This window comes from Dicentrarchus labrax, unplaced genomic scaffold (assembly GCF_905237075.1).
Source record: "Dicentrarchus labrax unplaced genomic scaffold, dlabrax2021, whole genome shotgun sequence".
In the NCBI taxonomy this organism is placed as follows: domain Eukaryota; kingdom Metazoa; phylum Chordata; class Actinopteri; family Moronidae; genus Dicentrarchus; species Dicentrarchus labrax.
The window spans coordinates 4,862,439-4,877,393 of NW_026136707.1; the positions used below are offsets into that span (position 1 = coordinate 4,862,439).

The window sequence follows — 14,955 nt, forward strand, 5'->3', positions numbered from 1 at the left end:
TATGCTTCTTTATACATCAACTTCACTACCTTTCAGAGGGAATATATTTATAGATTTAAGTAGAGTTACTACTTTTCAGATTAACTTTTTACATAGATTAGTTTGATATGATCACTTTTATTTCTGGATAAAACTATCCAACAGTATATAAGGCAGTTAAAATAAGCTTAACCTCAACTAGCAATATGCAATATACTCTACACTTTAACTACACTGTGCCAGTTATACTTCTGTACTTTACTTTACTTTTGAATGTGGTACTTTTACTTGTAATTGATTTTAGTAATTAGATTTATTTGACATGTAAAAATATATATACCAGGTCAAGGATAACACAAAAAACTACAAAGCAAGGTTTATATCATCACACTTACTGAACATACATGTGCTACTTAAACACATTCTCACCTATTACCTCCATAAATATAAACAACTACACATACGCCCTCCAGCCACAGTTCAACACATCCAACACAAGGTCCGCTCCCATCTTTGAGTGTGGCCACTTCTTTAGGCACACTGTCCCCTGAACGCACCTCTAGCATACTGTGTATACAGTCTCTGGTATGCGTATACGTATACCTACATTCATACACATACCTACATTTCTATGTCTTTCTCTCTTTTTGGTCAGATAACTATTTTCCACCTTTAAATCTATAACATTAAGGACTGAATTGATTTTATCTCTACTGGAACTCTATTCCACTCTATTGTTGCCATGTACAGAAAGGTATTTTGCCCATTACATTTTTTAAATTCACACAGCACAATGTCTGTGGCCTTGTCTCTAATTAAATAATCAAGTAACTAGCTTTAGATTATATATATATATATATATATATATCTTGGGTCATGATGATTGGGTCATTACCTTGTAAAATCTTATGTATGTATGTGTAAGTCTTAATTTCAGCTGCTTTACCTTATTTTCTACCATCATCAACCATTTTATTTCCTTGAACTGGCACTGAGCAATATGAGACATGGCTCTAAGGTTGGATACCACCCATTGTTGTATTGCTACTTTTACCTAAGATAAAAGATCTGAGTGCTTATTCCAACACAGCAAGAAGCACATTAAAGCAGCATTTAACTTCATACAAAGTCACTGGGATGCAAGATCATTGAGCAACACACACTTCAGATCAATGAGGAGGCAATAAAGGGAAATTTATTTTTCTCATAATTATGGTCAGAACATTTTAGTGAAATTGCTTCCAAAATTACACAGTTCAGGATACAACTGACAGACAAAGAGAGTATCAGTTTTCAAATTACATTTTGGATTTCATGATATATCACAGTGTGTACAGTGATACGTGATGGGAAAGATATAGAAACAATTTCATAGTAGTTCCACCACATTACTGAGCCTTTACCACCAGTTTAAATTGGTAACCGTTTGAATGAGGTCAATGCCAGGGAAGTCCATGGCAATGATACCAAAGCATGGTCTGGGCTGATTAGGGTAAAACTGTCTCAAGTATTGATTGAGCCATGGGTTTACCTTTTCAGCTACTCTTTTTGGAGTCAGAAACATTCCCCAGAAAGTACCAAAGCCAGTGCCGCTAGAGTAAGTCAGAACAGCATTATCACCTCCACAAGCTTCGGTGGCTTGGTTCAGCTGTTTGATTATTTTGTTGTCCTTATTTTTAACGTCACTAACCTTTGTGCTACCTTTCTCGGTTGTTTCTATGAGGGGAATTCCTAGTGTGAAGGTGCTCTTCTGCAAAAACACAATTTTCCCCCTGACCTGACCCATATTTGGCATCCCAGAAGCCACCCAGACATGTTGGTCATTGCCAATCAGACTCTGCACCATCTCATTGACAGTTTTCTTCTCAAAAGACTCTGGTTCCACTCTAATGAGCACAGCCTCGGTCTTAAACTCGGACAGGAAGGCTCGGACGATGTCCAGGACCTCCTTGAGAGTGCTGTGCTGGTAAGCCACCCCATCCATGACATAGAGGGTGTTACCCAGGCCAAACACTTTGAGATCCAGGAAACGAATGCCGACCTTGAGCTGATCCATCAGAGACAAGGCCTGGTGTTCAGTCTCTGGACCTCCGTACAGGGCCATGCTGGCATGAGTGCCAGGGATGGTGATGAGAGAGAGGGTGCGGAAATCCTGAATGCCTGCCATCCATGGAATATTGTAGGACCCCGGGAGTATGAGGTTTCCATTGTCATTGAAGAACTGGTCTTTTCCATGGCACAGAAAACTGAGGATTTAGAACAATTCACACAATTTTTTGATGTTACAATGTGACAATGTTTCAACCTAAAAAAAAACATTTTACCTTTTATTATCTTTCATATTATACTTACGTGACAGACAGCAAAATATAGTGGAATAGCAGACACTTCTGAGCAGCCCCCATTCTTGCAGAGATATAATCTATAAGATCATTTGTAAAAAAAAAAAAAATATCCATTTATCACATCAAAATCACCCATTTTGAATAAAAGACATGCTTGAATAAATTGCTAATTAATTATCCAGGGTAAGAATACATGTGACGGGTTTTAATTAATAGATGAAAAATGAATCATTTTTTGGACTACTATACCTTACAGCCAGGAGGATTTCGCAGCAAACCACCCCAATGGTCAGTGTGGACAGCTCAACAGAAAATCCAGAACTTATATTGCTTGGTTATCTGCAAAATTCTAGGTGTGGACCACAAATATCAGTTGTATGATTCAGACTGATTGTTTCTTGAGGAAGGACAATGAAACATGTTTGTACAGATTGTGGTGTTTGCTTCCAGGGTGTTTGAGAAGGTGGGTCCCCTTACTGGAACAAAACCTTGGGTCAGATTAGATTTGATTTCTAACAGGCGTTATCGCGAATGCTAGCAGCCACACCAGTGCAACAAAAATATGATGACTAAACTGTGAAATAAGAAGCGAGAAATGTGTAACTTATCATCTTTACCAGATAATTATTGAACATTTGCCAACAATAACTAAACAAAAGCTTATTACCTAATGAAAACAAGGCAGAACTGATGAATACATGTGTTTAAAAAAGACAATGAGAAATATGTATAATGCCCAACGAGGTGTCCATTATCAGGAATTAATGGACGACATGGAGGCCAGGACTGTCCGACGAGTAGCTGAGCCGAAGGACCTCCCAAATACCTGGAATGAATGAGAAGAGTCAATCAGAATCAAATATTCAGCCAGACCATGGTATAAATTGAATTACACAATCAATTCTATGAGATTTCAAAGAACAAAAATACATGTAGGGCAAGACCAAGACAAGTAATGTATTTCATTTTCAGAATCAAGGTTATTATAGTTAGATAAAATAAGATTTTTCTTTATTGATTAACTAAAAGGATATTGTGTACTTACAAAAATAACTACATCATATAAAAATATACAAGAAAGCATGGGCCATTTATTTGTATATATTTATTGGGACTGGGATGTTTACATGTCAATGAATGTGCTTGTATTTTTATACCCATTTCCAACTTGCCCCTGACAAATACCCCCCATATTATTACAAGCAAACTCACTAGGTGAAACTAAACTGAACTGGGAACAAAAAGTAAAACTGGATTGCACTTGGAACCACCGTAAAACAGGAAAAAGAAGAAGTTGTAAAGATAGACTGCTGTAGCAAATATCATCAAGAAAGGAGGGAATTAATATCAGCATTTGATGAGGGACACAATATTACGTTGGAGAATCTACTTGGAAAGAAATCATGGAAAGTATATAATCTTATATACTTTATATAACAATGATTTAAAAATAACAGGAATAATATTTTAAAAAACATTTTTATTTAGTTTTTTTATTATTTTTTTTTATTTTTAATTCTATTCTTAAGGTTAGGGATTTTAATTTGTATTTTGCATGCTACTGGATACTTGAATTTCTTGAATAAATAAAGTATCCATCCATCTATCTACCTATCTATCTATCTATCTATCTGTCTGTCTGTCTGTCTGTCTGTCTGTCTGTCTGTCTGTCTGTCTGTCTGTCTATCTATCTATCTATCTATCTATCTATCTATCTATCTATCTATCTATCTAAGTCTGTCTGTCTGTCTGTCTATCTGTCTGTCTGTCTGTCTGTCTGTCTGTCTGTCTGTCTGTCTGTCTATCTATCTATCTATCTGTCTGTCTGTCTGTCTGACAATCTATCTGTCTGTCTAACTATCTATCTATCTATCTATCTATCTATCTATCTATCTATCTATCTATCTATCTATCTATCTGTCTGTCTATCTGTCTATCTATCTCTGTCTGTCTGTCTGTCTGTCTGTCTATCTATCTATCTATTGCGCCATACTCCAGCCCGTCCAGCAGGTGGCGGTAACGCGCCTACAAGCTGGATTGCCAACCGCCATTAAAACCCGAAGAAGAAGAAGAAGAAGAAGAAGAACAAGAAGTTGTAAAGATGGCGGAGAAAAGTAGCACAGACCAAACCGGCGATGACAGCGTAGATAAAAATGTTGCTCCCGGAGGATCTATGATCGTCGTCAACATCAAAACCCCCAATGGAAAAGAGGAAATTTCGATTTCGGAGGATTCTTCTGTCGCCCAGGTTCGTTAAAAGACATTAATTCCCCCCCCCAACCTCCACAACTGTAGAGGAAAGGTTAAAACGTTATTTCTTTACATATCGTCCAGGAGCGGGACACACTGTCAAACATATGTCACACATATCTTACTCTCTGAGCAGTGATAAAGTCTGTGCCCGGAGTTAAACCAACATTTAATCACATCTGTGATTGCGGAAATAGCAGGAAAGTTAGCCTATCTAATATCACAGCTAACGTTGGCGTTGGGGCAAACATTTAAAAAGACATCAATTACGTTTCTCCTCCAGTGTTTGTTGTGTTTGCCCTGAAGCGATAACGACATTATCTATCCCCCTGTCCTCAGTGACTGGGTGGGGTGAAGTTGACAAACGTTACAAAGCAAATCCAAGTACTGTTACTGTTCAGCCACTGTTCGATACCTTAAACTATTTGCTAAGCTGGTTTACTTTTACACACTTATCCTATCCTGTCCTTCTCCTGTTTACAGTGTACGACTGCTATCTGACTCCAGGTTACATACACCTGTAGTGAGATGAAACATTGAGGGCATATTATAAACTAATATAATTAATGTTTTAGAACTAGAGTCTGACACAGACCGCCTCTTTGAAAGAGGGCCACACAATCCCTGTAATAATGCAGGAACAAGTGGATATAATGCAAAATCTGAATTACCAGTTCTCTTCTCTTGCTCTTGTCTCATTTGTCCAGTTTAAACAGGAGGTATCCAAAAAGTTCGAGGCCAAGCAGGACCAGCTGGTGTTGATATTTGCCGGAAAGATTCTGAAGGATGGTGACACTTTAAACCAGCATGGTATCAAAGATGGGTTGACTGTTCATCTTGTTATCAAGACTGCCCAGAAGTAAGTATTTCATGAGGCGTGTGTAGGTGAAGAGGCAACGGTCAAGTCTGGTGAGAGCCGTATTTCACCATTGCTGTGTGTCTTAAGATCAACAGGTGGCAGTACATCTCAGACCAGTCCCAGTTCTGCACTACCTCCAAGTTACAGCAGCAGCACCTCCAGCGCCACTGTAGCAGACAGAGCAGCGGGTGGCACAACTCCGACACCAACACTACCTGCTAATGCAATGGGTAAGAATGTACAGATGTTTTAAATGACTTGCTTGCTTTTTGCAAATAATTGACACAGTGATTGACATAATAATGGCAGGTGATGGCAAGTTGATGAAAACGTAGGAAATACTGTAAATCCACATAGTGAAAAGACAACATCTGCATCCATATGCAACGTTTCTTTCCTGTAAGGAAATTATTATATCCTTCTAGGGGATTTGTCTTGCATAATGAGCCTTTTTAGAGCAAGCGTATAAAACATACATCAGACACTGTACACGTTATAAGCCGTGCACTAAACAGTAATGAGTCAAAACATTAATCACATAGGCCTACAGCAGTGTATGGAGTATTTCACAGAGGTTCAGTATTGGTCGACCCTTAGAATTGGGGAGTGGGCTCCAACATTTGAGGCTTGAAAGATGGTTTCAAACACACTTATTCACAAGCTGATATTTGATTGGGGTAGTTATGCTTATTATTTATATGACTGAACATCAGCAGCATTGTTTCGGACTTGAAATCAATCCAAACTTTCTTTTGCATTTCCACACGTGCTTTTGGCAAGAATAAAAACAAATAACTGTGTAAATTTTAAAATGTATTTAAGTGACTGCACATATATTAGGGAGGACCTGCAGCAAGTTACCATTAAAATGCCACATCGCAACCATGTGGGAGTTCCCCATCAACACATACCTGCAAGGAACTAATCCACAACTCCTCCTCTTCCTCCGCAGGTGGACTTGGTGACCTGTCTGGCCTGTTAGGTCTAGGCATGGGTTCATCCAACTTAATGGAGATGCAGCAGCAGGTGCAAAGTCAGCTGATGTCCAACCCACAGATGCTCACGCAGATTATGGGGAACCCGCTTGTCCAGAACGTGATGTCCAACCCTGACTTGATGAGACAGATGTTTGCAGGCAACCCGCAGATGCAGCAGCTCATGCAGCAGAATCCGGATGTCTCCCGTGTGTTAAACAACCCTGAGCTCATGAGACAGGTCGGTGCAGAGCTTCCATGTTAGTGCCCTGAAACACCAAGTCACCCTCACAGAGCTAGTGCTGATAAATGTCCACTCATCAAGTGAATGCCTTGTGTTAATTGTCGCATTAGTTCAGTTATTGCCCCAGTGACAAAGGCAAACAATTAAAAGCTGTGGGTGGCGAAGCCTATGTTGTAACTGTATTAATTTTCTGTGGGATGAGAACAGTTTGTTTCTCAAGGCAGAGTAGCCGACAGCATATGATGATTTTCTTAGTCAAAATACTACACATCGCCTGCGTCTTGGCGCATGTTAATTCTCCAGAAAAGCAGCAGTTTTATCACATTCACTCTCCAGGTCGGCACATCTCAGCTACTGTGTGCTGCTTGCTATCCTCAAGTGTAGCTGAGAGAAGAAGAGAAGTGGTTGAGGTAGAAAGAGTGTCAAGAAAAAGAGGTACATGGCTAAGGAAACACACAAATTCTATTTGGTCTGCAGCTTTTTTATCTTGATTGTTTCAATCATTTAGTCTATAAAATCTTATACCCTCCATAATTTCTCAGAACCCATGGTGATTACGATCAAATTACGAAAGACATTTATGGTAGTTTGCAACTATTTGGTGACTTATTGTTTTACTTTTTATTTTCTCTAAGAAATAGGAAAAATCCACAAAAAAAGAAAATCCACAATAAAACAAACTCAGGGCTGATACTGATGGCTATCGTACGCCACCTCAGCTCTTACAGTTTTTTTGTTTTCGTTATTTGACTCCTCTATTCCCTTGAGAGACCCTAGAGTTGGCAAGGAATTCAGAAATGATGCAAGAGATGATGCGTAACTAGGACTGGGTGCTTAGTAACCCTGAGAGCATCCCCTGGGTTTTTGAATGACCTACAGAGAATTTATGCAGACACCTAAATTGGTATCTTGTGTGCAAAAGATGAAGAGTGTCACCTTTCAGGACCTTGGGGAATCTGTTGACTTCTTTCACATTTGTCTGTGCAGATGCAGAATCCAGAAACAATGTCCATGATGACCAACCCCAGAGCCATGCAGGCCCTCATACAGATCCAACAGGGCCTGCAGACCTTACAGACAGAAGCCCCGGGATTCATGTCCAGGTACCAGCTATTTGCTCTAAAATGGATAAACTTAATTTGGTGGTCCACTATATGTAGCCATAGTATAATTTATGTAAAAAAACATTAAGCCAAATAGTAATATTTACACTGTATGAATTGTTTAATATTTGGTCAATATTTGGTAGTGGTCATTTAGAGTCACTGCAGTAGTAAAATGACCACAGTTGTTTGGATTTTTGACATGATCATTACTTCCCCCTTTCTAGATCCCCTTTAGGTCTCTCAGTTCCTCCAGCCACAGGGGGCAGCATCCCTCCAGCAAACCCTCCCCCACCAGCCATGGCAACAGGACCCAGCCCATTCTCGGCCACCAGTCCCTCTCAGCAGCAGCTCATGCAGCAGATGTTACAGATGTTTGCAGGCGGAGGGCCATCAGTATGTTTCAACTAATTGCTTGAATTTGTCCTGTTTTCCAAAATCGGAGCAGAAAGTCTTACTCATGGTTAACTTTTAAAACATACGTTGCAGTTTCATCTGTTTTGATTCTTATGTTGTCTTGATAAACTCCTAATTAGTTTTTAGGCTTGTTAGTGTTTGTCATTGAGACCACTAGATAATGCTATCCTCAACTTTGGTTGGCGTTAAATATGAATGTTATCCGTTTTGAATAAAATCAGTGTGACAGAAGATACATTTTCAGAAGAAAAAATGTACGTGTACAGGAAAAGTAATACAATAACAAATACAGTAACTGAAAGAAGTCAAATTGATAATTAAACTTAATTTAGTGCTGAAACCTTTTCAGTTTGAGTGTTAAGTAAACATGAAGCATCAGCTGAAATGCATTAATTTCAAGTGTATAAACTGAAAGAGAATTTCAGCTGAAACGTAAGGACTGAAAACACTTGTATTGTGTAAGAACAGTGGAGTTTGTGGGAGTTACAAGAACAGAATTATTTATATTAGATTTTTTATTAGAAAGAGAAAAGGGTTCAAAGTGTATGCATTAAAATGAGTTGTGATGCCAGCTGAAGTAGAGTTACTGAAAGCAGATTTAAGTGTCAACGTGATAAAAGCGCCATCAATTTGAGTTAATGCGAGTTGAATGGCTCTTCTGGCTCTTCTTTTCTGAAGGTGAAAAGTAAAACTTTAAATCTGACATTGTGTGAGAGGACAAGTTCAGCCCATATTTGAATGCATAAATGATGCATGAAGTGAAGTTAATACCAAGAGAGCATGATGTCAGCTTGATTTATATTTTAAAAAAGAAATTGTGTTAAAATGTTGTGTCAAAATCAGCTGGTATAAAGAAACATTCGGTGGAATCTCTTGACTCGCTAAAAAAAGCCTGTAAAACTGAAGCCTCTTTTTAAATAAGCAGTTTCTGACCTCATGCGTCATCTCTTCCCTCACAGCTTCAGACCCCGGAGGTTCGTTTCCAGCAGCAGCTCGACCAGCTCAGCGCCATGGGCTTTATCAACCGCGAAGCCAACCTGCAGGCGCTCATCGCCACGGGAGGGGACGTCAACGCCGCCATTGAAAGACTGCTAGCCTAACTCACTCAGTTCATTCTGGGGGTGAGGGTAGGAAAACTGGTGGAGTTGGTGACTGGCATCGGAGATTTTTTTTTTCTTTTTTCTTTTTTTAATTAATAACACAGTCATCAAATGCAAGTCTGACCTGACACCCAGATACTCAGTGGTATTCCAATCACCTGTTATCTCTTCAGCTGATCTGTACATCATAGGAAGGAGGTTGGGAAATCATGGCGGGAGACGTTGTGGAAGGATGTTGCTGGTTTCCAACAGAATTGGTCCTGTACTAAATGCCGTTGCAATACTGCTACTGTGAAATGACGCCACGACTATCACTGCCGTGACCACCGAGTTACTCCTGCCAGTGCGGCCGGTGATGATTTCTGACATGACAAGTGCTCATTCACTGGATGTCTACATTATGTTACCAAGGAATTAACTTTTAATAGTTACTTATTTTCACATTATTTAATTTGAACAGATTGTATTTAGGTGGTTTTTAAAAAAATGTTTAAAAAAAAAGTTGTGAATCCGGATGTTGTTGCAGTAGGTTGGATGATGGACTTCAGCACTCTGGGTCATGAGAACCAGCTTATTACTTTTTTTCCCCTTCTCCACCCTCTTGCCTGGTTGACTGGTATTTATTTAAGTTATCTCTTCACTTAAGTTTTTTTACCCTGACAGGTTCTTGACTCTTTCTATTTCCTCTCACAAGGTTTCTCTGAATTGTACGGATTCTTGTTGGTATGGCACTGCTGCCTAAATGGTTTAGGAGGAGGAGGAGAAGGTGAAGGTTTTTTGGTTGTAGGACCAAGACTATAACGTGTGTGTGGATAAGGGGTTGGACAATGTGACTTTATATACAAGAGACAATTATATTGAGACAATAGAGACTTTTCATCTGGTAGAAGGTTTGCTATGTTGAGGTAGATATCCCTCTTTGTAATACCTCTGGTTGTATTGCCTGAGATATTGGATTTACGGGATCTCCCTTGAATACATTTGTCAGGATTTTCATTTGCAGAATTAACCAAAACTATTGTTCACCTTTTTAAAAATAACGTACCGAATAAAGGATTTTATTCATATCACCCACCCCTTTAGACCATGTCATTAGAAATAACTTTCTTAGCAAAAGGTTTGAATCAAGTTGATTTTCTGTCGACTAACAGTAAATAAACAAGAAGCCATTTGGATTTTTTTGTTCTAAATTATAAAATGGTCTATATGAAGTGATTAATTGTGGTTATTGATTATTCAAAAGAAATTGAAAAGCTATTTGGGAATTGTTTTTAAAGTAAAATCAAACTCTTTCACAGTAACACTGTTGTGAATTTCCATACAAGCAGTGTGTTGCCTGAATATAATGTTGGGCTCTGCACTATATTGCAAGTTATCTAGGAAATCTATTGTTTTACCTATGGAGAGATGAATAGTCTTTTTTTATCTTAAACCAATAAATTATTTGCAATGTTTGTCTTGTCTATTGTAAATGTGTGTGGATAATTTATTTTGGCAATGCAATTTGATAGTTGTATTATGCTGAATTTAATCCTTGATTCAGATTTCCATTTGTCCTTGCAGTGTGTTTTTGCCTATAACCTATGACACATTGTTCACTTCTTCCAGTGATATCTGAAAGGTCTTACAAGTATGTTACTCTTACTAATTATTAAATGAAAATTTAAATAATGTCTTCGTCACTGGCAGTCATCTGTACAGTTATGTTAATAAAGTAAATGTAGCGATACCACAAATATTATTCCGGGAACTGTTAAAGTCTGTATTGTGCCTTTATTAAATCTTAAGTACACAATACTTTATAAGTATTAAAAGTAAAATGACCTATTTGTTCTTATTGCTTGTTTTTAATGTATGTTTTAATTTGTCTCTCAGTCTTTAATGTATTCTGAAAGGTTGGATAATTTATGATAATATGAAAATGAAATTCACATAAAATCTTAAACTACAACAGAATATAGATTATATATTTACATCTGAAATATTATAAATACTTTACATTTACACATTTAACTAAACATAACTATGTTAAATCAGTATATTAAAACGTTATCCTTTCATCAATGTGGACTTTTAAAAAAAAAAAAAAAATATATATATATATAATATATATATATATATATATATATATATATATATATATTCACTGCCTACAATTCCCACAATGCATTGAGAAAACACCCGGAAGAGCAAGAAAACATCAGCTGACTTGACTTTGTTTGTTGAGTAGTTTTTTGACAGTTTAAAGGTGTTTGTTTGGTCACATAAGAGCACAACTATTTAAAATATAATCACAAGTGAGTGATTAAGTAGCCATGTTACGACCAAAGGCGTTAACGCAGGTCCTCAGCCAGGCGAACACAAACGGAGTCCAAAGCACACTGTGAGTACGGTGAGCCCGCTAGTTAGCAGCATGCTAGCGGTATGTTACTCGGTACGAGTTAACGTTAATACCGGTTTTTGGCTATTATACAGTTTGTTGTTTTAATGGTTACTGTGGTGGTATTTTTTTGACAATCGTGTAAATATAAAGAGGGGTAAAATATCGGGAGGAACAGACCCTTTCTCCTGAATGCTGCGGTGCAAGTGGCAAATGCTAATAACATTAACCAGTTGTTTATTTAACTGTAATTACTCTTGGCAGTTTACTAACACTGGGTAAACCTTGTGTTTAAAAATCTTATCTAATCTTAATCTGTTTTATTAGTTGTTACTTTTTTTTTTTTTTTATTGTGTAACAATCTGCCAATTATTGAAATCGTGTTGTGTTCATAATGTCTGAATATAGTTATATCGTTATAACTTCACCAGCCAGGTTGAGGTCTTCAGTTTGCCTGATTTATCCAACCAGCTGTCCAAATCCCAAAGATATTCAGTTGAATATCACATGTGGGAGGGAAAAAAAGCCATCAAATACTCACATTTGAGACATTATTATCCTGTAACAGTTTATAAAGTCATTGATTATTTTTTCTGATGATTAATCTAAATTCACTAATTAGGTCAAACCTTTCCTGTAATTTTACAGAAGCTTTTTATTTCTAATTACAGCCTTAATATCAATTCAAATTGGACTTCAACACGGTCCGGCACGTTGGTTGAACTGTGACCACCACATGGTCATTTTAACTTGAAGCAAAAAAGCAACATAATTCATAAAATGTTCTGTATTTGTACGTGGTTCAAGCAGTTTGATATAATACTTTATATGCAGCATATACAATGATTGTATTGGTAGCCCACACCTCCACTACACCCTCACCCTAGCTGTAGATATTACCAGCAGTGTTAGGTAGCTTGATAAAGATAGCTCGAGTAAAATCCACATGCTGACACATTTTTATCTGCTGGATACTGAAACATCCAAACTTTGAACTATTTTTCACCAGTTTACTGAATAATGAAGGTTCACTTCTGGCTTACTCTGGATATGGGGACACTGACGCACGAGTGACAGCCGCCATCGCCAGCAACATCTGGGCAGCCTACGACAAGAACGGCCACCAAGCCTTCAACGAAGACAAACTCAAATTCATACTCATGGACTGTATGGTAAGAAACTATTGCTGTTGTTCTCATGTATGTGATGAGTATTAATCAGTGAATTCAAACACCTGACACTTGGGCACTTTGTCATTCTCTCTCCATCTCTCTCTTGTTTTCTCTCTCAGGAGGGAAGAGTGGCCATTACTCGTGTAGCCAACCTACTGCTGTGTATGTACGCCAAAGAGACAGTGGGCTTTGGGATGCTTAAAGCCAAGGTGAGAGTTGTAACACTTGTGCTGTCAGTCTCATTAGTTCCCCATACCACCAATGTCTTGGTTTCAATGTCATGGTATTTTATACATTTGCTGTAATTTGCTTAGTCTTTTGTGTATTCGAGGTTACAGCACAAAAATGTGATAGGGCCTTTTTTATCTTTGTTGAAGGTCCCTGACGATCACCGTGTGATATTCAACAAAACATTAATTAATTGGACATTTGTTGACAAAAGGTGTGACGTATTACGACATGAACAGGTTTAAATGTATCTTAATACAGTCAGCAAGGGTGGCAACTCTCCAGTTAGCAGCTTTTGAAACAGCAGATCAGGTTTAAATGCTGTATAATATGTGAGGAATGGGAAATAAGATGCAGCCACAAGTGAACAAAGGAACAAAGACAGGTGCATATTGAAGTTTGTGAGCTTGTCAGAAGGTGAACACTAAATTTAGTTGTTTTAGTAAAGTGTGGAGACCTCCAGCATTCAGGCTTTTTTTTTTTTTAATCAGACAGAATATTTTAACTGGTTGAATGATGAACTGAAATTTCACACCTGTAGCTTCTTGATGTGGTAGATTTCAGTTAAGTTGTGTTCAAGTGTGTGTGTTAAATGTGTGCAGTTGAGAAGCTTCAGCTGGCACTTTGGTATACTGAGTCAGTCCCAAATAGCCACACACAACTGACACAACTGCATTTAACAATATGGTAGAAACATGTTCTAGTTTACTGTAGTCATAACACAAAATGAGTTATTTTTAAGTTAAATCTGCCTTTTACTTGCTCAGTTAATTCATTAATCATCATTTGGTTTATAAATCATCATAAAACTGTCCATCGCAGTTATTTAGAGACTAAGATGGTGTCATCAAATGCCTTCTTTTGTTTAACCAAAACCCAAAAGCAGCAAATATTCACGATCGATACAATCATATAATTACATTTTTGCTTGAAATCTGACTTAAAATGATGAATTGATAATCAGAATAGTTCCTGACTCGTCAAAAAACCTACAGCCTTTGATAGCACTGCACCGTGTATGTTGTGTGTGTGTGTGTGTGTGTATAGGCAGAAGCTCTGGTGCAGTACCTGGAGGAACCATTAACCCAAGTGGCGGCATCATAGTGGAGACGTGACTGAAGCTGTGCCTGCTCCTGTCTGCCTGGAGGAAAAAGCACCATATGATCCAGGTCATTGATGGACTACTGTAACATTCTGTGTACATGCATATATCTATGAGTGAGTGCGTGATTGTGTGCGTAGGAAGGAGGAGTCGGTGTATTTATAAAGAAAGTATTGAAACTAATGATTTCTATGGGTTTTTAAGTATTTGCCCTCCCTTGTGACTCTGTTCATCTAATGGTCTGTAAGTCCTGTCTGTCAGTGGGAAGTCTGATTCTACTGCTGAAATGAATCCATTATCAACTGGTCCCACGGTCGATTCATTCATTTGCAGTTTTAGTTCAGGCATGCCGAGAACAGTTAAGCAGAAAATTGAACATTTTGAATCCCATTGGAGGAATAAAATGCATAAAATACAAAAGTTTGTGGTAACCTTCATGAGAATTTCTGCCTGATAAAATGAATTATGATTACTTGCTATGTTTTGTTTCAAAGCTTTTAAATAAACAATTTTTTGGAAATATATTCACACAATCTTATTTTGTTTTCGTTTTGAACTGAGTGCTTGGTGTGACATGAGTCAGCAGAGATGGACGTGACACAGATTAGTTCAAAGCTAAAATATAATGTTTACCAGGATTAGGTCTTGAAAATACCCATAGTGTCAGTATTCTCTGATTCACGTATAACTGTATCTGTTTTTTAGTAAGCTTGAAAGAATGTCTTAAATCAGTATGAAGTAGTTTAGATTTATATTATAGTTTGTATTATTACCCTCTAACAAAGCTTAGTAATTATTAATT

General features: G+C 37.8%; 3 protein-coding genes across 3 annotated transcripts; 2 read left to right on the plus strand and 1 right to left on the minus strand.

Annotated features, from left to right (window-relative positions):
• Window positions 1–1,152: 1,152 nt before the first annotated feature.
• LOC127367136 (uncharacterized) lies at window positions 1,153–5,338 on the minus strand. Its single transcript, XM_051406710.1, has 5 exons — window positions 5,246–5,338; window positions 2,992–3,150; window positions 2,574–2,673; window positions 2,332–2,401; window positions 1,153–2,225 (listed from the first exon to the last, which is right to left on the minus strand). Exons 4-5 carry the CDS (start codon window positions 2,382–2,384, stop codon window positions 1,379–1,381), a joined length of 900 nt encoding a protein of 299 aa, XP_051262670.1. The 5' UTR covers window positions 2,385–2,401; window positions 2,574–2,673; window positions 2,992–3,150; window positions 5,246–5,338; the 3' UTR covers window positions 1,153–1,378.
• Window positions 4,387–10,942, plus strand: LOC127367135 (ubiquilin-1). The gene is made up of 7 exons (XM_051406709.1): window positions 4,387–4,572; window positions 5,282–5,433; window positions 5,521–5,663; window positions 6,386–6,648; window positions 7,639–7,754; window positions 7,982–8,150; window positions 9,131–10,942. Exons 1-7 carry the CDS (start codon window positions 4,426–4,428, stop codon window positions 9,269–9,271), a joined length of 1,131 nt encoding a protein of 376 aa, XP_051262669.1. The 5' UTR covers window positions 4,387–4,425; the 3' UTR covers window positions 9,272–10,942.
• Window positions 10,943–11,441: 499 nt separating this feature from the next.
• Window positions 11,442–14,677, plus strand: lamtor2 (late endosomal/lysosomal adaptor, MAPK and MTOR activator 2). The gene is made up of 4 exons (XM_051407178.1): window positions 11,442–11,654; window positions 12,661–12,823; window positions 12,943–13,032; window positions 14,099–14,677. The coding sequence occupies exons 1-4, from the start codon at window positions 11,587–11,589 to the stop codon at window positions 14,153–14,155; spliced, it is 378 nt and encodes a 125-aa protein (XP_051263138.1). The 5' UTR covers window positions 11,442–11,586; the 3' UTR covers window positions 14,156–14,677.
• The last annotated feature ends 278 nt before the right edge of the window (window positions 14,678–14,955 follow it).